A 25,417-nucleotide genomic window follows, 5' to 3' on the forward strand; every position below is an offset into this window, starting at 1 on the left:
CTGTTCGTTTTCTCGTGATCGATCGACCATTGGGATTTCCCCGGAGCTCGGAGCTGAGTGTACAAGAGCGGATGGGGGGGGGGGGGGGGTTGGCGGGGCCCCTTTTGAGAAGCAAATTCAAAATTTGTAATGTAAAACTGGCATTAAAACCGCCGAGGTGTGGACCCTCTTTTTAAACTGAAGACCTTTTCTTTCTTTTTTTTTCCTTGTCAAATTTTTTTGGGTACGAAGTATCATAAATCTGTGGTTAAAACCTTTTTTTTTGGGGGGGGGCTTATCAAAACTTTCCTCAGAAAAAATTGCCCACCCCTTTTGGAAAATCCTGGATCCGCCCCTGAGTGAGTTAATTACCGGTCTGCATGAACCTACGTACCTACCTTGATTGTACTACTCTAAAGCCGGGCTCTCATAGGCTTCGAAAAGCAAAAGCTACGACACTACTCTTTAAACAATTTAAAGAATTCATATACATATTGAAAAAAAGGGATTCTCATCCGAATATACGCCCCTCGATCCCTAAAAAAGGGCCCAAAATGGAAGTAGATCTCTCCAGGTGTTCTCCTAGCTTATAACATATTAATTGATTTAATAGTTTTGCCGAGTCATATCACCTTTTCAGAATTATATTCCCGACTTTACTTACAGTGTATTTTTCTCTTTTATCATTGTGATTTGAGATATAATAAAATAAAATCATCTCTGAACTTCAGAAAGCCAGCCAGTGCACATGCCCGTGGAGGGATATGCAATGGGGAACTTTTGAGAGATCAAATTCATTTAAAATTCACCAACTAGTGCATTAATCCTTTTTTTTCACCATTAAGAATGAAAAACTGATTTACTTGATTGCTTTAATTGCTCACTTGCTTTTGGGTCTTTTATATCACTTATCTAAACCCAGGATCTAAATCTTCACTTATTATTTGCCCCTCTCTCAATTATTCTCGCTTCTCTGGGAGGGGGTCAGTCAAATATATTGCACATATGCGTGACCCCAAAAACGAGTTTAAAGGGATGTTTTTGTCAGTTTTGAATGTGGGCTGCGCATGCACTTGTTAAGGGTATCAAAAACACAGATTTAAGAAAAAAAGGGGTGGTTTTGAAAGACTGGTCAATCACGGGGTCAAATGTATTTAGGGGTTTTTTTTTGGCCAAAGCTTTTTTTTTCAAGACGAGCCAAACATGTTTAGGGCATGTTTTTTCCCCCCGAGCATTTCTCCCCACTCTTTATTACCAGATGAATTTTGGATGACACTTATTTAGTGTTAACATTCCTTTGTGGTTAACCTTAACTGAACTGGGGGGGGGGGGCATGTAATACCCATGAGTATAATTTTGTCTATTTAAGCTTATTGTTAGAAAGTAAACAAAACTTGTTTTGGGGTCATATTCTGGCAACTTGTTGAGGGGCCAAAATGTGTAAATGAAGTCCACGATAAACTTGTTTATGTGATTATTTTGCACACACAGAGAAACTTGTTCAGGGGGGGTGTTTGGACATAATTTCGTCACATATGTGTACAGCAATACATTTGACTCCCCCCCCCCCCCCCCCGGACGATTCTCTCTCTAATCCCCACTCTCTCTCTCATTCCTCTCCCCCTCTCTCTCTGCCCTATTTTGCATATCACTTCATATCATACTAACATTTAATACTATTGGAAGGATGAAAGGTACAAGATTTCGTTCTTTTCATATAAAGATATGCAAGTGTATTGTATTTCACATTACATGTAGTATACAAACAATGCGACTACAAAGTAGGAAAGTTACAAACACAAATTATATTTTTCACCTTGTAACCCAGCCCATACAGGATTCAGTCATACATTCTGATAATTTGATCAGTTGCCCATGATGACTCTGCAAGTTTTATATGTATATGTTATATATATAAATACATATATATATATATATATATATATAATTGTGATGAGCAAGGACCTAAACATTGCGTGGGTGCTTCAGTGAGTGATATATTGGCGAAGAAGCTCAAAAAGCATTGAAGCGGGAAACGTAGCCTGGATTTCTTCAACTTTTATTAATACAAGCTTTCGGCCATTTAGTTCGGCCTTCTTCAGGTATCTGAAGATGTAAAAGACATAATGGCTTTACATGTAATATGCATATATTTGGATTAATTTACTAAATAGAGGTATATCTTAAAAGAATATGTTTTACATCGGTAATGTTTAATTATATGTATATTGTATGTATATTAATGTATATATATATACATGCATACATCCTACACAAGGGCGAAGTCTATGAATGGGTTTGTTCCGTTATAATACACATTTAGAAGTTAAGTCGAAGGTAGAGGGCGTTAAGGCGCATTGCGAACATGGAAAGAAGACAAAGAAATTTGCCTTTAATGCATATGTAGAAAGATATATATAATATATATATAGATATTTACATATCTTAATTTGTAATATATCAAAATTTTGTCAGGGAACGCATTTTTAAAATGACACATCATTATGCAAGTGCGTGTCAGACTCCAAAGTGCTCAAAAACACAATTTCATGTACATAGTCAATTACAAAATGTACTCTAGGCTAAAATTTATAAATATTAGATGGTTGACATACTTGCATAAAAGTTACCTTTCTGGGAACTTTGCATGGAATCCATTCTTTTGATTGGTTGTTAATCAGCGTGACCATGGTAGTTACCATTGGATGGCGAAGTTACCATAACAGTATCTTTTATAGAACAGGGCCCAGGTTGGTGTTTCATAAAGCTGTTCGTAAGTTAAGATCAACTTTAAGAACGACTGGTGATCCGTTCTTGTGGTAAATGGTAGAAACATTGGCGATGGTTTAGCGCGTAAGAAAGGTTCACCAGTCGTTCTTACAGTCGCTCTTATCTTACGAACAGCTTTATGGAATGGCCCCCTGGTGAGTTGAACAGTATGACTGAAAACAAACTTACTGTACAATTTTTTTTTTCAATATTTGTTCCTGTCCTAAGCATTCTATAAAAGTATTCATATCTTCCTCATACCCTCTATCACTGTTTTGTTCCAGATCCTGTTTGATGTTGCCTGCCTCATTATCTTAATCCCTCTTGGCTTGAGGTCTTTCTTTGGCCTTACTCACACCAACTTCCCTTTGTGTCTGCCTATTCCTTTTCTTTCATCCCCTTCATTAACCTGATTGGTCATCTCTTCTCACTAATGCCCCTTTTGTCTCCTTGTTCCAGTGTTGCTGTTGAATGTCTGTGGTCTATATTATGGTTGTTCCACCTTATATGTTTGTCATTTTGCCTCCGAAGAAGATTCTGCTAGGATCGAAAGCTTAGGCCCCTTTTGACTCTCTTATAAAAGTATTTCAACAGAAATAATTTTTTCTGCTCCTTCAAGGAAATGTTTTGGGTTTAAAGTCTCTAAGCACTTTTTGGCATACTACAGTGGTCATTGGATCTTGTCTTGTCAGCTAACAATGTATGCACTTTCTCCGCTCCCTGGAAAGAATCAAGCAATGTGACCGTGTGAACAATGAAAGAAAACACATTCTACATTGTCTGAGCCATAGAAACATGATCACATGAATATGTTCTAGGTTGTGTCATGATTCTGTGGAGCTTCTATCAATCTACGGTCATCCAAGGTCATCCGAGGTCACGGTCTCGGATACCCCATTGATTTCCTTCAATGCTTCTTTCACTGGCCTTGGGGATATTTTTGTGCCCTTTTCAACTTTTTCCATTTCGTCGCACGCACCACAAACCGTCCTCGTGAAATAGATACAGTGCGCTATCGCATCTCGCGATTTCACCACGATCCGTCCTCTCCGTTACGATGCCCACTGTGGCGTAAATAATTCACTTCAAGAAAATATAAAGATACGGGATGAAACTTTGGAACCTAAACTATCGAACGAAGACACAGGAAAATAATTTGCTTTTCTTGTAGGTGCACTTATTGCTGGTTTTAAGAAAGCTTATCTTTAAATGCGCTTTCTGCGAAACTAACTTTCGTACGAAGTGCGCAGAGAGGACGGTTCGTGGTGCGTGCGACGATTTGTGCAGTAATACAGCAATAAGCCATTCTGAAAAGTGGCCTTGCCCCCAAAATATCAAAATTTTAGGCCTGATTCTAGAATACTTGTCGGTACATGTCCTCTCCGCTGAATTTCAGTTTGCACAATCTAGATAACATCAGTATCGGCCAAATGATGTAGAACCACCTCACATAGATGATGCACATCATCCATAAACAATGTCCTGAAAGTGGCTGTGTTCACATACAGCTTGCTTTATGGCCTAGTTCTGCACAGTGCAGAATTGATCCATGGTCAGTGTGAACAGATCCATGATTTGCAAGCCTTCGTCTGCTCCATCGCACAGTCGCTTGTCGATGACGGCAAGCCGCTCAGCGATGGCCGACTTCTGTTTATCAGTCAGCTCTCCTCTTTCCACTATGACATCAAATACCTGGCCATATAAGAAAAGAAGCAAGGACATTTATCAGGGGAAGGTTAAGGTATTTTACCTCAAAGGCACTGACGATTCATATCTTTTTAATCCTGTATAATTTTCTTGTAATACAGAGCTTGAATTAATCAAAGCCATTGAAGGCCAGTGCCGAGGATGCTCTGTTAATTGGCGTCAATGCCCCCCTCACTCTCCTTTGGTATCTATAGCACCCTATTTTTTTCCCAATTTGAGCTGTCATTAAGGTGTGTTCAATGTTGATTTTCAAATTTAAACAGCAACACAAATCAGGATTTAATAAGCAATTACAAAACACAGAACACAATCATGATCGGCGGCACACTGTTCAGTGTCAAAAATTTGAAGCTGATTACATCCTAAATGACACGAAAGCACGTTTACAGTTTGCTGTGGGTCGTAAAATCTACGCTGATAGTTTTTCATGACGTACCCTTTTCAGCGTTTAAATTTTCTCAGAGATCAAGATCTAAAAGACATCTACTTTTTTGACCAGGAATGGGGAACACTGAACACAACCTTTGTTCATCATTATATCTGTCTAAATTTGAAAATTGACATTGAACACACCCATAGAAATAAAAGTAATAATTATCTGGTTATTTATACTGTGCTTAAAGGGGAATGAAAACTTTGGAACAAGTATGTTTGAGTCGAAAATTCAAAGAATAAGAACAAAGAAAGTTTGAGAAAAATTGGACTAAAGATGAGAAAGTTATGAGCATTTGAAAATTGCAATCACTAACGCTATGGAGATCCTCCTATTGGCAATGTGACAAGGATGTGTGATGTCACATGTGAACAACTTTCCCTTTGATGGACTCTAAAATACCCTCAAAAAGTCTCTTTTTGCTTTTTCTTATGGTGATACAAACTCCTTACCCATGTAAAAAATCTGTATTACATGCCCTCTTATAGAAAGAACACATGATCTACTGATAGATGTGATGAAAAGAGGGAATTTAAGTGAAATACATACTAAAGTATTGGGGAGAGTTGTTCACAAGTGACATCACACATCTTTGTCACATTGCCAATTTGAGGATCACCATAGCATCGGCTCTTGGTGTAGTATCGGCGATTTTGCACCACCAAGGTAGTAGGTTCAGAACCGTGAGCCGATGCAGAATCTCTTTTCTCGACGTGTAAACAGAAAGCTAATTCTGCATCGGCAATTGGCCCGCATTTCACTTGCTTCACAATTATGACGTAATGGTAAGCACGCGGATCAAGCATTGTCTTTATTATGATGTTTATTTTTAAAGCGCGGATCATGTCAGGTTTTTGCCACATGAGCCGATTCTGCACCACAAGCTGTGACAGGGTGAAAACATGGTGCAAGATAAACCAAAAGCCGATTCTGCATGAACCAAAAGCCGATGCACGTGTAAACACGGTAAATTATTACTTTACTTACCTGGTTGACAACCTGAGATGCTGAGTAGCCATCTTGGAGCAGCTGTTGGACCTTCTCATCCAGCTTCTCATAGGATCCACCATAGCAGGCCTGAATGAGATTATCTATGATCCTATCTGGTATAACCTGGACATCAGAAGAAAGCAAAGGATAAATGAAACTTATGATCCATTGCAATTTCATGGGGGGGGGGGCAAATGAATCATATCTCGCAAATTAATTGCAAAGTACGCAATTGATTACTGATCTGTTTCTTGCGACGAAGAGTTTAAACTAACTTGCCACAGTTAAACTTGATCATCAATTGTAAATTTACAACACGAATTTTCAATTGATTGTATATAATTTCTCGTAGCACCCCCTAAGATTATTTTACCCATATTATATGTCTTCATTCAAAGTTGGACTAGCACATAATCCCTTCCACATGTCTCAACTTTTTAGGACTAACATAACATCAAGCATAACCTAATTCAAACTTTACCTTCTTTCTCTGTATCTTCCCAAAGGTCAGGTTGCAGAAGGCCTGGGACAAATTACCTCTTTGCCATTTAATAATAATAATATTCCACATTTATATAGCGCTTAATACATCGGAACGACGTCACTAAGCGCTTTACAGACATATTATTACCCCAGTCATCGGATCCTTGCATGCCCGCATACAATGTATGCACCTTCTCTGCTCCCTGGGGAGCATTCCAAGACTCGATTGCTAGGCATACTACATATAGGCTTTCGCATCCTACCGGGTACCCATTTAATACCTGGGTGGTGAGTGGCAAAGTGTGGATTAACGCCTTGTCAAAGGACGCTAGGCCATGGTGGGATTCGAACACACGACCCTCTGATTACAAGGCCAGAGTCAGAACCGCTACACCACGACGCTTCCACTTTGATCATTCGCCAAGGCAAACAATCGAATAGTTTGAACAATCAAGAATCCTGGATTATCAAAGATCACAAAAAAATTGATCATTTACATAGCCTTCCAGCGGTCACATGTATGAGCAAGCTGACTCAGTACAATGTCCTAGGAAGTAGAAAGCACCTATGACATGCACATCAACACAGCTGAATGATGCATATACCACCACTCTGTCATTGTGTCTTAAAAGAGTTACAAAGTTTAGAATTTATTTTAGCGTAAATTTCAATTGTTTACTTGCTTTTTTTAAATGACTGTAAATCATTCAGCTGTTTTGATGTACATGTCATAGGCGGTGTACTGGGACACTCAACTGAGTCTGCTTGCTCATTTTGTATGACCACTGGCAGGTCATGTAAATAGGTCAACATTTTTTGTGATTTTTGATAATCCAGGGGAGTGCTACCATAGTAACAGTGCCTCTCAGCCAATCAAAATCAAAGAAAGTTCTGACAGATCTGACGACTTGTCGGACAAAAATGTTGATGAAAGGCTCCCCTGGAATCTTAATTGTTCGAACTATTTAATCGTTTACCCTGGTGAACAATTGAATGGCAAAAAGGGATAATGGTCCCAGGCCGACCATGGAGACCATTGTACCAGTGAAATAAAGAAAAAATGTACAAGAAACTCAATGTCATCGAAGACTCATTATCAAGCACTGTCAAACATAGATTTCCTTATCAAGATTTATACATCCAAACTTCCATATCATTATTTTGTTCAATTGGCGTGGCTGTGTTTTTTTTGGGGGGGGTCTTCTATGTAACCAATCATTACACATAGACCAAACAAAATATTGGTGCCCATGCAACAGGATTATAACTTTTTGGGCAGATAAACTCAAGCACGAAAATGAAGAAATTCTGCTCGATAATCTAATTTCAATTGTCCTACTTGATTGAGAATATCCTATAAAAGGATAATATATCACATGAAACTTAGGACAGTGTAGTTCTCTGGATGATTGGCAAGGTCGTTGATTTTCCGACTTTACAATGCATTTCTTTATTTCCATGGTCCATCGTTCTTGAAGAAATAACACCACTGAGTGGCAGCACCTGTCAGGCATAGGTGGACTGGTTTGTGTGACTCTGCCATAATTATATATTACATACAGTTGAGGCCAGAAGTTTACATACACCCAGGAAATTCAAAGAAAAGTTGACACTTGCCAAACATCATAAAATTCACTGTATCTTATAACACATTTGTGCTATCATGATATTTGATATCAAGCAAATGAGTATGTCATGCCCTTTCATCGCATTTCTTTGTCATCAGGAGCTGAAAACTATAAAGGTGTCATTTTTCTCCCCAAATCTTGATATTTTAGACAAATCAAAAAGAAAAACTGGACAAAAACATTTCATCATTTTCCTAGTTACTTCTCAACCCAAACAATTCAGATAACACTTTTTGTTCAGTGGTGACATATCATGATAGAAAATGTAATATAAATCATTGATTGGACATCTATATATTTCTATGAAACGATGTTTGAAAATATAGTAAGAAACAATAGAAAACTTTTGGCACAAATATTTGTTCTTTTCTTCAAAGAAAATTCCACCTGTAATATACTTTAATCCCAACACCAAATTAGTTACGGTAGTATTTATATTTCTGAGGATATATTAAGTTTTACAACGTTTGGCAAGCGAACAAATTTCTCTGAATTCCATGGGTGTATGTAAACATTTGGCCTCAACTGTATGTATCATCTGACTCACCCCAGCGATCTCATAGATATCATCAACCAGGATGCCATCCTCTCGTTGAAGACGATGAACGCTCTGAAGGAAGGTGATGGATTTCCTCATGTCTCCTTCCGATAATTTCAAAATGGCTTCCAGAGCCTGCCATGAGAAAGTAAAAAGTTGAATCAAACCATGGATTTCCAGCTCAAACAAGACAAACGTGAGCCATTTAATTTACTATGTTTTATCCCTGTTTTTCTCCATTGTTGCTTCACTTTGTTATTTGATCACATACGTATCCTTGAGATAGTTTCAGAATGGCGTCTAGAGCCTGCCAAGAGAAGGTGAAGACAAGTGGCATGTTTCATGAAACTAGATACAAAAACAAATTTGCAATAGCAGTGTAAAGCTCCTAACAATCATAGTAATAGATGATAGTTACATTTATATAGCGCTTATTACAATTCTGTTTCTCTCTTTAAAAAGGCTGTACTTTTCTAAAATAAATTCATGCCGAGTTGAAATGTATACAATGTTAAATTCTTATTTTCTTTTCTTTAATTGTAAATGGTACTTATCATGACTCTGTTCTATCTACCTCTTCCATCTACACTGTCTCCCCTCTTTCTCTCTAATTTACGTGTATAAAAAACGTGGGTGTGTGTTTATTGTTACGTAAGTATTTTTGATGTATAATTTGTATCATAATGTTATAATGTATAATTTGTATTATAAAGTTAACCTCAAATGTATAGTGTATGTTGGGACCCTGCTTACAAGCACTGTGCTTATTAAGGGTATCCCTCCATTTTTAAACAATTAAGCAATCAACTGATGGCTATATGCAACAATGTCCAAGTTCCCAAAGAATTTGAAATATTTACCTCGTCACTGCATGTGATGTTCTCAGCTTGACAAATTTCCCTCAGTTTCTTCCCCTGTATGGGTTTACTGAGAGGCTTAAACCGAAACTTGGAGCAACGAGACGTCAGCGGCTCTATAATCCTGTTATGAACAGAAATTAAATGATATCAAATTCAGTTTTATCAAATTATACTCACTAAAAAGTTGGAGAACTTACAATGTGAGTTCACAATCAAATGCATAAAATATAACAGATACATGTAAAATGAATTTTTAAAATGCAGTACACATTATCAGACCAATTACACACACATAAAAAAAAGTTTGAAATGCATTAAACATTACAACAAAGTTAAATTTTAGGTGCATGTGTATATAATGAAACAGACTGAAGGAAAAAAAACAAGTAGAGAAATATCAAACTAGCATAGATATTGCAAAGTGTTATATATAAGAATAATTGTAGAAAAATTGTAAAAGCAGTTACATTTAATCTATTAGTTATTTCCTCTTTAAAAATAGCCTAGAATGATCAAGTACATTCCACAGCATGTTTGTAATAACGTTCCAGGATGTCTTTTCATTATGCAGGCCTTGCCTATTTAAAAGGCCAAGGAGTTTTATTGTTATTTCTGAATAGAGATTATGAACAATAGGCTTAGCTATGTTATTGACACTGTTGATTTCAATGAGGTCATTCAAGAATGTTTTAGAAATGAAGAAGGCTCCTGAAAGAGGAAGAATATTCTTTTGGAAGGCAATGCTAGAACTTTCCATTATAGTGAAATCTAGAAGGATAGCTGTAATGGGTATATAAAGCTGTAGTTTTCTTTAAGGATATGATCACATCATATTAGATCACATCATATGAGAGCAGGAGATCACATCACATCATATGAGATCACTTCACCAGATCAGATCAGAGCAGTTTATGCCCACCATCAATGAACTGTTTGCAGTTATTTTGAGAGAGAAATTATCAGTTCTCATCGAGATCATCAACATCATCAACCTGTTCAATGAACACGCTTCAACCCATGGATTGCTGAAATTGACTGTTAATCATCATCAACATCGTCTTCACGGACATTTCAACTCGTTACAGTGACTTTTATTATTCATCGGACTTCAACATCAGTTTCATCATCGCCATCATCAATAAGGAATCTTCCCAGCCTACCTGGAATATATATATTGGACTATAACAGTGAACTATAACCCTGGATTGTACATCAGACACTTCAAGAGATTTATGTAAGATCATTATTTGTTTTATTTATGTATAATTATTTCCTGTAATAAAAAAAAAGGAAATCAAGTTTAAACTTTATATCTAAATCTTGTTTGTTATTTGTTGCAGTATCGTAACAACAAAAGTTAAAATAGAACTTGTCACACTCATATTTTACAATAGACATTTCATTTCAGAAAGCTTCCTAAATGTCACACAATGCATCCTCAGCAGAGACCACCAAAGGAGAAGGAGGGAAGGAGAACACCATTCTGGAATTTTCTACTGGTATTATCGATTGTCAATTGTGAATCTCTGTTAATCCTACATAAATAGGTTCATTGACATTCTCTGATGACCACAATGCCGTCTGGAACACGATCACCAAACCTCCCAAAGAACCTGGTGAAAGAAGCATTGATGGATGAAGAGGTGATTGGTTTTATAAAGCAATCCCTTTGTCAAGCAAAAAAAAAGGATCAAATCTGATCCCCAGGATCGAATCTGATGCGAAACCTTCACGGTAGTTGATCATATATTTCCTACAGAAAGCAGCATAGTGGGACTGCAATATGTTTCCAAATAAGCAGAGTGGGATAATGCTGGTAACTAAGAGACCAAAGTTTGTCAATGATTTGGAGGAGTTAGAGAAGGCTGAGACACAGCTGGAGAAGCCAGTACAGGACCACGATGAGCCTGATGTAAAAGAGGAAGACGAGGACGAGTCTCCAGCTCTCCCGCAAATTGTTGAATTCTATGAGGCCCGTCCGTACTTTTCTAACCTCAGGCATGAGAAATATAGAAAAACCAGGCTAAACGTGGCGGATAAAGTGGACTGGTGTGTAATGAATAATGATTAATACTCCTGGTACATAGATGTCACTATCAGTAATTTAAACATTTTCTTATGTTTGTAATTCTGACATTACTGATTTGTATTGTATTTATGTTGTTAATTGTAAAAGTCACATGAAAAATTCTTGGAACTGTGAAAATACTTCATAATCATTTCCTCTGGCATCTTCTCATGCGGTTTGTGCTTGGTTGCAGTTGAGAAGATCAAGAATAGGTTTAAGAAACTTCAGAGTGCCTATGGAAAGCTGAAGAACCGCTGAAGTCTGGCCAGGCGTCCTCCCGGTTGACCATACGACAGGAATGGAAGTTGAGGAACTTGGCATTTCTAGATGAGGTGATTCAGCCGCGGACCCAGGGACAGGAGGTGGGAAGGTTTAGGAACCTTCGGAGGTGCTAACGAAAGCTGAAGAACCATGCCAGACCTGCAGAGAAGTCAGGCCAGGCATCCACCTGGTTGACCATACGACAGGAGTGGAAGTTTCAGTACTTGGCATTTCTAGATGAGGTAATTCCACTGTGGACCCAGGGACAGGAGGTGGGTAGGGGAAGCAATGGCATTGAATTTGTATGTGTGAAAAAATTACTCTCTTTTTAGTTTGTCTTTATAATCATTGTCAGTTCCTGACAGCACATTTATAGTGGAAAAGCTTTATTAATGTTCACCTTCTTCTTGTCAGTCCTTGACAGAAAATTTTGAGGGTTGCATTTATATTAACCTTTCTATGCCTGACCATACTCGTCACTTTAATTTTCTTCATGCTCATGCTTCAGGTGACTGGCGAGGAAGAGGACAAGAAGGACAATGGCGATTTGGAGCTGCAGGAGGAATTCGTGGGACCCGTCAATGGAGACGGGCTACATAGATGGACTGAGGATCAGAAGAGGTGCAGTAGTGCAAAAAGCATAGACTGTGCTTAGAAGAGAAACAACAGAAGGGCCTGAACCAGCACGAAGAGGAAGGGCGCAAATAGTACGCCCGATGTCATGGGGGTTCTGACAGAAATGTAGCTGGTACCGGAGCAGGGACCAGAAATTGGGAGAAAGGTAAACGAAAACCTATTTTATGATAACCAAAACAGGACTTTAAAAATATCACGTGTCATGGTATGTCTTTACAAATTTTCATTGCAACAGGCCTTAGACTTTGCAATGTCGTACATCTTCTCCCCCACCCCATCCCCAGTTGGAGGAATCCGCAACGAGGCAACTGGATGAGTGAGAAGCGTGGGACAGCTGGCTGCGGAAGGAGGAGCGCAACTGCCCAAAGGAGAGGTTCCATCAGTTGCAAGGAGAAACCCTGGCCCTATCCTAGCGCTACATGCCAACGGATGAGAGGCAAAGTACGAGTAGTCAGCAGTGTCCAGCTCCAACCTGCATGAAGTGCTACGTATTTCTTGATAAGCTTGATATCTGCTTATAATTCAGGGTGAGGGTCACGACCGTCCCAAATAATTCAGGGTTCAAAGGGTTAAAATCACCCTTGATTCACGCATCAGCTCCTGCATCAGGATCAGGTTGGCAAAAGATGGCAAGTCGCAACAGCTGGGGCTTCACCCACATTGTCCTTCTTCTCTGCTGTCGGGCCTGCCGCTGCTCCTCAAATAGTCTCGGTGTCAATACACCCATCTGAACTGCATTCGTTGGTAGCCAGGCCGCAGCCACTGAGGAACAACCAGTGCAATCTGTATATACCTCTGTGTACAATCTATATTACTGATAGTGAGAGATAAACCATCTCATCTGAAGGTACAATTTTTGGAGGGATGCAAAAAATAGTTCTAATACATACGAACCCAGGGCAGCCGCACTCCCACCTTATGCTAAACGTACGGCCCCGTAGACAGTTCTACTCGAGCTAGTCTAATTTCTATGACAAGCAGAGGATTGAAAAAATTCTATAACTGAGCGCTATAATTCTATAGCCTGTTAAAAACAGGAATACGCCTACGTCGGGCCCTACGTTCGCCGCAGAAAACACTAGAGTTCAGGTATTATCTGCCACTGTACGCCGGCCATAGAACAAATGTGACGGAGATGTATTTTTTTATCGGCTAATTGTACAGAGAAGTGTTGTGTATACACTGGACAATGCGCTTCACACTATTGTGTATGTGAAATACACTTTATTCACTCTGTGCGTAATGTGAATGACATGTGAATAGAGTCTGTTGTATGTTTGATCTGGTTGAACAAGGCAGGCAAAGGGTTAACAGGTTTGACCCCTCACACATGTCCTCCCCTGTTTCAGGCCTGGTTTTGGTTGAGCTAGAAACTCCACTAGTTAATGCTAGGATGAGCTAGGGTAATAACATCCAAGTTGGCAATGTGTCCCCTTAGCAAACATAATTATTGCCAATGTTTATTTCTTAATTAATGCCATTATGAATGTGCTTTGATTGAAGCTTTAATCAGACATATTGATTGAGATTTATCGAATTATTTCACTTGGGAAGGGTGGGGAATAAGGAATAACGATTTGTATATTTTTAGTTGTATACCTAAGTTCAAGATAATATAATAATAACTGAATTTTAATAATCTATATCCCACTTGCACTCTGTAATGTTAATTTATCCACTATAGTTGCTTGTATTCGAGTAATATTGAATGAATTACTTTGTTTGCTAAAAAACTATGATCATTTTTGTGTAATGAATATTGTATCACAGCCCCTTTGACAAACAGCTATGCTGAATGGGCTTTTAACCGTGGTGAAATAAATAAATAAATGAATGAATTTCTTCTCAAGATCACTTCCTTTTCTTGCCAAATTTGTTTTGGCTGTGACAATTTATCAATTGTATAGTCAGTTTGACTTTATGTCTATGTATTAGGATTTATGCATATAAAATGTTCATTTATTGTTTTGTCTGAAAGAAATTGTAAATGTTTATACAGTGTAATTATGCTTTTTGAAAATAAAAACCCTGTGGAAGGGGATAATATTTAAGTCCTCTGCAAGCGCATAGGGACATTATAATCATAATGTGACATGTGCTACATATACAAGAACTGCTCTATTGTTATTATCGTTATTATGATATGATATCAAGCTAATGAGATTCTTTACAAAAGAAACTTCTGTATATTTCTTTTGATAATGCACAGATATCAGCATTGTTTCTTTTCTCCTCCCCCCCCCCCATCTGCTGTTACTGTATGTTGTATATTGTACTGATTATTATTATCATTTTACTGATCTCTGCTATTGTTATGATTGCATTCCTGGAGTGAAACAAAATGAATGAAAATAAATAAAAAACCAACCTGCTGATATAATTACAGATGAGACAAAACTTTGTATTCTTGGATTGCTTCTCCATTGTTCTCCTAAGGGCAGCCTGAAACATAACAAAAACAATACATAAAATTCATAATTTTTTTTCAAGTTATTCTAAAATAAACAATCAGCACCTCATAAATGTTTGAATGATAGCTATCAAAATTAGTTAATAAAACTAACTTGCCATATCTAAAACACCTAACAAAAGCATGAAATAAAAACCGTCTAATAATATGTGAAGATGACTACAGAAAGACTTGAAAGAGAAAATAATTAATAAAACTAACTTGCCATACCTCAAACACCTTTGAACCATACCTGCCAAGTTTTGAGAATGAAAAATAGGAATCCAAAATACGAGGACGCAAAGCGTCCTCGTCCGAGGGGGGGAGGGTGTGGGAGGGGGGGGGGTGTCCCCCCTCCCACGGTAGGAACTTTTTGCATTTTCAAACATGGAAAAGTGGCATTTCCTTGCATTGTTTAAGTAAATTCACCTTCAATACTATGCCAGGAATTGATCTAATTTTATTAAAATTCAAAATCATTAATCCATTATTTTGTCAGTTTTTGCATTATTTTGCGTACAATTTTCATTATTTTGCAAACGTGCATGAATTCATGTACAATCTAGTGCAAAAGTTCAAGCAGTATTAACCCAAAATATTGAGGCTGCATTCACTGTACATTTGCAAATGAAATTTAACTAATGTTCCGTTATGGGAGGAATTGTTTCAACAAAATAAACACTGGATTTTCTGTTTTTGTGAGACTGGGAGGTTGAGGCGCAGCTGCAACTCGGGCGCGCGCCGGGAGTTTAGGCAAGCGTTCGGCAGATTCACCAATGATATTACCAACACACTCTAGATATGTACCGGTACACTACGCATTCACTTACTCCGCAATACGAAATCATCCGGCGACATGGGCAAAACCTCGAATAAAAAGTGAAATTTTCTTACCTAAATCACCATATTTCGCGTCAAATATATCACCATCGTTAATTCTTTACATCGTAGTTAGAAAAAAAGGGGTCTAAAAAAGTGAATTTTTCACGGTTTTTCCGATGTTCGTGGATTGTGAAAACATGTCCTCCCTAAAAACTGGCACTTTCGCGAGCCAATGTCAGCCGCCATTTTGTTCCGGAAGTCAACGCTAATATCGGCTGTTGCGTGTACGCTCGTAATTTTCACATGTATTTGCAATGGAACTGTGCAATGCAATGTCTTAGCAATGTTTGCGCGCCGTTTTAAGTCGCTCTCTGTTTGCATAGCCGTGCGCTCCAGTTGTGTATGCGTTAGTCGTATTTTACAGCTGTTTATGCGTTAGTCGCAATGTACAGCCGTTTCAATAATTTCAACACTATATTGATTGACCCAAAAATCGGAATTTTGGTTTAAAAATTAGGAATTCGGAATGGAGGTTAAAAATCGGTATAATTCCGCCAAAATCGGAATGGTTGGCAGGTATGTTGAACTAACAACAGCAGGAAACAAAAACCTTATAATACTATGTGAGGATGACGACAAAAAGACTTGAAAGAAAAAATAATTGATTACCTGAGCGTCATTGGTCATTGAATCAGCTTCATCTAATATGATGATCTTGAAAGGAGGGCATGGTTTCCCACTGAAAATTTAAAAAAAGATTGAGAATGAACAAGGGTGAAAACTGTTCATTTCAACGAATCAATCAAATATAAAACATACAGCATATCCTGAAATGGCAACATAAATACAATTTACAATAAAAGGAAATGAGAAAAGAAGAAATTATTACATTAGAAGTTGAGAGACCTATGAAAGTGAAATGTGGCTGGTTGTGAATTTCTGGGTACCTATATGACTTCTTTGACCTTTGACCTCAGATCATCATCCTTTCTACATCAATACTTGGATCAAATTATTATTATTACTATTATGTAATGCACCTACCCAGGATGGCCCAAAGCACTTACTAGTAACAAGAAAAAAATACTAAATATAAAATAAAATCTTACAGTCCTATAAAATCTGAATCGAAAATTGAAATGCTTCAAGTCCCATTTTAAATGAAGAGACAGTTTATAGTTTATCCATCAAATGTTTTTTAGTTAACGAAAATGGGAGTGACAGACATGGTGTCATGAAGACGGTAAATTGTCAATCTGTCTACTGCCACTTCGTCCACTTACCACATGGTCTACTTTCATTTAATCTAATGCCAATCTGTCGAACATTTCGTCTAGCAACCGTTTGGTCCATTAACCATATGGTCCAATCATCACTTTGTCTATTACCATTTCATCTCATAACCAATGATTGTTTGAAAGTCAAGTTGCACATGATGATTATGGTTGCATTCGATTACAACTCTTTGGGCAAAGGGCTCCTCGGGCCTGTTGCAGAAAGAGTTGCGTTGAAACGCAAGTCAAAATATCAAGCTCAAGTCCCGAATACGGGTGCTTCATTGGCTGAAGATTTTTTTTAGTTGCATTTGATCGCAACTCTTTCTGCAACGAGCCCCTGCTGGAGTGATAAATTGATTTGGGATTCCATAACAATTAAATTCAGAGTGTAGGAACAAATGCAGGAGAAAGGAAAATTTCCCATAATTCTGCTAATGACAAATGTTGAAAATATGACAATCTTAAAATAAAGAAAGTAGAAAATTGTATTTCTAAAAAAAAAAGAAGAGAAGGAAGCACATACTCTGGTCTGACTCCACCTGCAGCGGTCTGAGCAAATTTCTTGACCTTGTCTCGTACCACCTGGATTCCTCGCTCATCTGAGGCATTCAGTTCTAGAACACGGCTTCGATACATGTCATGTCTGATAAATAAGAATGAAAAAGTAAATAACTATGATAGGTGACTCTTTTGGTATGATTTGAATAACTTCGGATTTATTGTTAAAATGTCTGATCCACGACATCAACAGTTTGATAAAATTTAGAATTTTTAACTCATCACGAGATCCATCATCATCATGAAAATCATAATCATCATCACCATCACCATCATAAATTTCGTCACCATCATACTCATCATCATCATCACATCACCATCTTAATCATCAACACCATTGTCACCATCATCATCATCATCACCATCATCATCACATCATCATAATCATCACCACCACCACCACCATCATCCTCACCACCACCACCACCACCACCATCATCATAATCATCATCACCAGCATCCACCACCAGAATCACCATTATCATCATCATCATCATCATCACCACCACCACCACCACCACCACCACCACCACCATCATCATCATCATCCCCGTCACCACCACCACCATCATCATCATCAGAATCTAACAAGTCAAAGGTAACATTCCTCATAAAAACTCTTTAACATTTCAATCTTTAAAAAGAAATGATAAAAGATTCATGCAAAAACAGAGATAATTCCAATAAATTTGATAGTTACTATGGTAACACAATGATGATAATAACATGCTTATAACTCACCCAAAGAGCTCTCTTGATGCAGCTAGGATGGTGGATGTTTTGCCTGTACCAGGAGGCCCATAGGGCAACAACATGTTAGGTAGCTGAATAAACAAGTGGGATATAATAATTAATTGGCTGTCTCTGATGAGGTATATTGTAGAGTAATATCACATTTGTTTTTACTTGCAACATGATAGACATTATGCACTTTTCACACTCAATCAAGTTTTGCAAGAAACTTCAGGATTGAAGGAAGCAGATGAAGGAAGAAGCAGACAATTTGGATGACATTTTTATGATCTCTTGTCAGGGCCCCTGGTGAGTTAAATGATTTCTGTCTCTGGTGTGGGCTTCATGACATTTGCTCTGCTCTAAATTCCACACACTAATTGAATTACCAACTTAAACCCTGGGTTTAAAGGTAAATGCACGTTTTGGTAACGATATCAAAATGAGTTCGTACAGAATCCAATGAAATGACCACTAAAGTGTCTGTTTGTATAAATAAAACGCATGTGCCAAAGGATTCTGGAAGAAATTGTGTAATTGCGGAGAAATCAGCAAATAAGCACAGGATTCGGTTAGGGCGTTGGGCCCGACGCCCTAAGCAATAATTATACATTGTCCCACGTGCGCTTATCTGTGTTGGGGATTTTCGGAGTGAACATTTTTCAGCGTAGATTTCAAGATTTCACAAAGTCCAGTTAATGTAACTGTACCAGATCTAGATCCTCGATGATATACTGGCAATTAAGCCTCGTTTTACAGACTTTCTCATGAAATCAGTGTTAACTGCAACTACTGGAATTTCTCTTTAACACTACACACCCTATCCTAAAGTCCTCACCCTACACCTAACATAAAACCCTACTGCAACCCGAAAACTAACCCTATATCTTAGACGAAATAAAGCAAGGAGCAATCGTCGCAGGAGCAAATGTCATGTCACCCAGCTCATCTTACAAAGAGTTATGATTGATCCAATCAACCACAACTATGGAATGCCAGGAATGTCATCATATAAAAAGCATGTGAGTTCACATATTTTCTGGATATATGTTGTATACATGTATTAATACAGTTTTCCTTACAAACTCGGACTGATCCTCTATGTCTACGTAGAGTGATAAAACTTATGACAGAGATGGATTTCCACAGAGTTGAGGTTGATTAGATCAATCGTAAGTTTTTGTATTAAAGACGGGGCCAAGATTTCTGGCCTTGAAAAATATCATATAACTTGATTGTACAATATATATATATATACACAAATTTTAAGATTTACCTCTGAGCTAGTGCTGTAGCTCGGTTCCTTCAACTCGGTCCGAACCCGGCTCGTAAATCTTATCAGAATCATAGCTCGACCCGGAGAGGCCCGGTAACCCGGTCCGGCTAAAATTGATTTATGTCCATGCAAAAGTACAATGTTTTGACCTACTTGACTCTTATCTGTGACCGACATCACCTTCTGACCTTGTTCTCAAAAGACGATACAAACCCCCAAAATAATTCACTGTTTATATCATCCAGTAGTAATGTAGAGAGGGGATGGAGACGATACAAGGCCAACTCGCACCCCTCACATGCTTATCACCAGTGCAGCGGTACAGTCAACAGCACAGTCTGTGCACCACTAGTGGTTTACTACGAAACATGTGCTTTGAAATGATTTTTTTTTTGTGTGTGTGTGAAATCAAGAGGCAGATTACATTGTTTATTATGTTATCATTCTGGTGACCCAATTTTCAAACAGGCTCTCACAGAGATTGTCTCTATCATAGGGCAGATTTTTTTTGGTGGGGTGGAGGTGGCAGAAAGAGTTAATTTCTGGGCGTATTTCATTATTCACTATTTTTCTGTATGATTTATTTTTATCCGTCTTCTTCTAGCCGTCAGCTGAGCTACCGGTAATAATATTTTTATTTCATATTAAACTTTGACAATCGGTCCAATATCATCCTACCCCCATATCATCCATTTATTCATCTCACACACTTTTTGTTTTTGTTGCTCTTGTTCTTGTACACGTACCCCCCCCCCTTCTCTCTCTCTCCCTGTAACGGCACCCTCCTATTCTCGTCCGTCTCGTCCACCCTCTTTAATGTATCCTTTAAATGGGAATTAAATTGTTTTGCACCCAGCTGAGCTATTATTTTCGGATCACCGACTTTGTGGAAAATGTCAACACAACAGGGTTTTTTTTGGGGGGGGGGGGGGGGGGCTTTTATGGTTAGCAGAAAAAACTGGTATAAAAGATATCTCAATAAACCGGACAAATTATTTTACCAAAAAAGAGAGAAATATTCTGCATGTCATCACAGTCATAATATCAAAAGGAAAACTTCTTGAGTTATGACCATGCCTAATGGACCAACTGGCCTTTACTTGTAAACAAATTGGACATTCTCACCCAGTGAAACCATTACTCTCAGCCAATCACATGACCAGTCAGATGATATCACATGGCAGGTACTGTGTGCATGTGCGCCGTAAGCCGGCTAGCTATAAGATATCTCCATCCCTCACACAAGGCCATGATAGGGAAAACATGAAAATAAGGTAGGGATGGTTGGCCTTTGACCTGTCCCCTCGACCATCACACTAGGTGGATGGATTGCTTGTTAAAAATAGTTTCACAACTTTTATTGCGGTGACAAATGACACCTCAAATATTATCAAACAATCCGGGTTTATTTACCGAGTTCAAGGGATTCAAAGTGAAACCCGGTCCGTAAAGCTCCGAGCCGGTCAATGCCAACTCGGCAGGATTCAGCCCGGTAAACAATCCGAGCTACAGCACGAGCTACAGCACTACTCTGAGCACAATAATATGTCACGGGAAGATATATTTCACACCACATATGTCAAGGTCAGGAGGAGATAATGTGAAATATGTAAAATAAAGGGGAAAATCTAAAAAATTGTGTACAAACAAATATAGAGTTTTCTACAAAATCAGCCATTTTGAAGAATGTTTGCCAATTTGAGGATCCCCATATAGTAAGCACAACAAGACCTTTTAATCGTCCATAACTCGCTTATTTCATAACCGACTTTGATGAAAATTGTTTTACATTGTTCCTCTCATTTTACTCTTTCCAATAAGATTGATTGTCTTCTTGGGGTTTAGTTTCCTTTTATGTATCATTGGCAAATCATTGAACTCTTCTTTGTAATTGCATACAATTCCTTTTGAAAAAATTATGACATGGATGGATGTCCATAGTTAAGATGAAGTAGATCAATCACAACCCTTTGAAAGACAGGGCCATGGATGTTAAAATAACTTACATCTGCTCCTTGTAAGGATTTTTTAAGAACAGCAACAACCTCATCTTGATAAGCCACTTCATCAACTGTCTTCGGCCGACTGAAACGAAACAGATAAACAGACAATAAAATAATCATTTACTTCAAGTATTTCCCTCTTATACTAAGTAAAGGATTTCTGACTCTGTCATGATTGCACTTCCTCCTACTTCTTCTAAGTTCTATCTTCAAGATCTTCCTCACTCAAGCAAACCTTACTGCTTTTTCTTCACCATGGCCAGTGTTCTGAAATCAGGTTGAAATTTGTGGTTTAACTATGGCTAGCCAATAGTGGCATAAACCTCTAACAGTTCAATGTATCAGCTTAATTTTTTCTTAACTCATTCTTTACAAAGGATAAAATAAGATACATGTAGCTTTTTCCACCATTCACGAGTTAGGAAAGGGCACAGTAAACATAAGAAATATGAAGGCCCGTATTCTGAAGTCGGGTTTAGCTTAAACTCAGGTTTAAAGTTGTGGTATAAGTATAGATAGCCAATTGTTACATAAATCACTATACAGTAGAGATATCACATTTCAGCTCATTTGGCTCTCAAATCATTCATAATTGACTAGGAAGTATAAATAGATGATCGTCTTCACCATCAATGAATCAGGAAAAGTCAAAGTAAATATAATAAATAAACAACTTAATAAAAATTTGACACTTTTGGCTTCCCATAACTTTAGCACAGAGTTAGACCATGGTCTATGCTAAACCAAACTTCAGCATAAGGGCCTAAATGTTAGGAAAATATTGATAATTTTGGCTTCCCATAATTTTAGCAGAGAGTTAGACCATGGTCTAAGTTAAACCGGACTTCAGAATATGGGCCTGTATCTTTCAAAGTGATCTTTAATTGTCCTTTCCTCTTGTGCCATCCTACATGCCCTTTTCACAGATTATCTTCCCTCTTCAACAAATGCTTGACAAATTCATTTGAGAGATGAAATGCCCTTATTCTTGAGTAAAAATTTTTAGTAAAATTTGCACCCCATAAAAGTCGATAAACTCTGGATCCTGTAAACAGAAACAATATTGAGGGAGAGATAACTTACTATTTTTCAACCCATGGCACTTGTCTTTGTTTGGTGGACCCTCCAGTGGAAGTAGTTGCAGCCTTGGATTTAAAGCTCCCTCCTTTAAGAAAAGCATCCATTTCTGTAATGAAAAAAAAACAATAACTTGAAACTCATATTTAAAAAAACCATTGGGTTTGCAATAAATTTACTACAGCAAATATTTGATAATTTATTCAAAGGAATCTGAAATGAAACAAGTGTTTGACTTTTACTTCTTTTACAGGTATTTTATCTTTCTGAATTTAACAGAATTTAACATTTAACAGACAATTTTTGTGTTTTATAATTATACATGACAATAAAATGAATATCTTGCTAACCCACAGTGCAAAAGAACTGGCCTCCTGTCTGTGTGTGGCAGGCTACTAGCTAGGCATGTAGGATCAGAGCAGATTCTCAATGGTGCAAACAATCTCACATGATGAACAGTTTTTCCACCAAAACATCACAGAATCGGTGGGAAACTTTATTTATATTATGGATTCTCTGATTACTGATTTGGAGATGTAATCGGATTAACATATTATTGAGTTTTCATAATTAGATCTAGTTGTTTCAGCTTTCGTTTTAAATCTTGTTGTGATCGGTGCGAACTTGTACTGGATGGGAGAGATGCCCGTGTATGATGCTGTGATGTTTCACCCAATTTTTAAGTTTGAAATCTTATTCATTTCTAAAACATTTTTTTTTTTATTAAAAATATATTTTAAAAAAATATATCATGATTTTTTGTTAGATGATTAGATTTTTTAAACCAGTTTGCTTGAAGTTTGTTACTTTTTTTAGTCTTTTGTTCTTTTCTATCCTTCTTTCTTCATCCTTCTATCCTTCCTGCTTGCCCTTTTTTGTTCCATCTTTCATTCCTGATCCTTTCTCTCTCTGTTCATTTTTTTCTTTCTTTCCTTCTTTTTCAAATTTCTTTTTTCCATTTCCTTCATTCTTTCTTTCCCTACATTTTTCTCTGCTTCCTTCTTTCTCTCCTTCCATGTTCTCTTTTTAAAAATTCTTTCCTCCCTCAGCTCTCTTTCTTTCATTCTTTACTTCATTTTTTCCTTCTAATATTTTTCCCCTTTTTCTTTCTTTCCCTTCCTTCATTTCTGTTTTTCTTTGTTTCTTTCAAAGAATGAAAGAAACATTTTTCTTTCCTCCTCCTTTTTCTATATTTTTTCCTTTCTTTCATACATGTATTTTTATCTTCCCTTTTCTTTCAAAATTCATTTCAAAGAATGAGGGAAACCTTTTTTCTCTCTTTTATTCTTTCTTTCATCCTTCTTTTATTCTAAATTTCTAATAATTTTGTTAGTTTTTTTCCTTTCTTAATTATCAGTTCATCTCTTTTCTTTCTCTCCTTCAAGTTCAACATGTTCAACTCTTCATTTGATTCACCAACCCTTCCAATTCTTTAAACATTTTTTCACAAGTAGTAACACTGTGTGTAGCATTCTTTGTTGATCTATTGACCTGGCTCAGTCGATCCACTCGTACAACGACACGTGCTTTGTCGATTGTCCCGTACCGGGGTATTTCATTTTGTGAAATCTGGATTGGTCACACTGCGTGGACCCGACCCCCTGGTGACAAACATCAAAATCCATACATGGGACTATTCAACATGTTCAATCTTCTCTAGTTCCTTTGAACGTTTTCTTCACGAAGCGGGTCTAAAATTAAAAGATTCTATAGTGTAAACTAAGATCTCAAACACTAAAATAGAAAAAAAATCACCGCATCGATTAGAATTCGAAATTACCTGTAAGAAGTTGTAGGCCTAAATTAATGATACTCAACTTCGAGGTCCGCGCGCTGGTATTGTAAAATTCCCGGGGAAAATCTCTACGGCGTACCAACATACGTACGTAGAGGGCAGCAACACCGTCTTCAAGAGGAAGTTTTCAATTCAACATTTATTTCCAAAGTTAAAAGCATTAAATGGATGGTCCGGGCTGAAAATATTGATATCTTAATACATAGAGTAGAATTCACTGAGCAAAATGACGAAAATTTCATCAAAATCGGGTGACAAATAATAAAGTTTGAAGTTTAAAGTTTAGCCCAGAGTTTAGCAATATTTTGTAGAAACAGTCGTTATTCCCGGTCGTCATTACGTGGGCTGACGATGCATCTCCACTTTCCGTTTTCTTATGTAATTACATGAAATTATATATTTTTTCATTATTTCATACTTGTGTGAATAATACGTCTCTCTTATAATGAAATAAGTTGCAGCAATTAATATATCTAATGCCCTAAATCAATTGTCAATCCAATTTTTCTTATTTCTTGGAGGAAAAATTTGAATAAACCTAATTTCATATTAATAATAACATATAAAACTCATATAAAAGAACAAGTGGTGAGCTTTTCTTTTATTATCATTTTGAAGTAGAGAGCGATGGAGGTTTAATTTATCAATAAAACACTCATGCTCGCTCTAGTATTATGACGGTCGTAAAGAAATGATTGTTAATGCTATTAACCTTGAACCAAAAATAAAACTTCCCTTCCGAAATCATGAATAAAAAAATCGTCATAGTAATAATTTTTTTATTATTTACGTCAAACCCATTCTGTTTCCCTTCTGTCTGAAACGACAAGTGAATCTCAATTTCCTGATAAAGACGTAATAAATATGGGGTTAGTCCCATGAATAAATGCCGAAACCTGTGTACGAAGGTCATTCCAATGAGAATGAGATATTCGCATTATGAAGAAGTAAACAAACAGGTGCGCCGTAACCATCATTCCCTTGGTTACGGCGCAACGATTGGATGAAAGTTTTAGTTCTGCGCAGATCACATTGTGATGTCACGTCAGAAAGTTCGTTGACTTCACAGATTGACC

The 25,417-nt window shown here is 37.4% G+C and overlaps 1 protein-coding gene across 1 annotated transcript; it reads right to left on the minus strand.

Moving 5' to 3' along the window:
* Nucleotides 1-3,976: 3,976 nt before the first annotated feature.
* Nucleotides 3,977-24,441, minus strand: LOC121429977 (replication factor C subunit 4-like). Its single transcript, XM_041627246.1, has 11 exons — nt 24,327-24,441; nt 22,553-22,655; nt 21,473-21,551; nt 18,200-18,282; nt 17,424-17,543; nt 16,293-16,362; nt 14,721-14,794; nt 9,388-9,508; nt 8,537-8,662; nt 5,876-6,001; nt 3,977-4,440 (listed from the first exon to the last, which is right to left on the minus strand). Exons 1-11 carry the CDS (start codon nt 24,424-24,426, stop codon nt 4,270-4,272), a joined length of 1,173 nt encoding a protein of 390 aa, XP_041483180.1. The 5' UTR covers nt 24,427-24,441; the 3' UTR covers nt 3,977-4,269.
* Between the last annotated feature and the right edge of the window lie 976 nt (nt 24,442-25,417).

Source organism: Lytechinus variegatus, chromosome 16 (assembly GCF_018143015.1).
Source record: "Lytechinus variegatus isolate NC3 chromosome 16, Lvar_3.0, whole genome shotgun sequence".
Lineage (NCBI taxonomy): Eukaryota > Metazoa > Echinodermata > Echinoidea > Temnopleuroida > Toxopneustidae > Lytechinus > Lytechinus variegatus.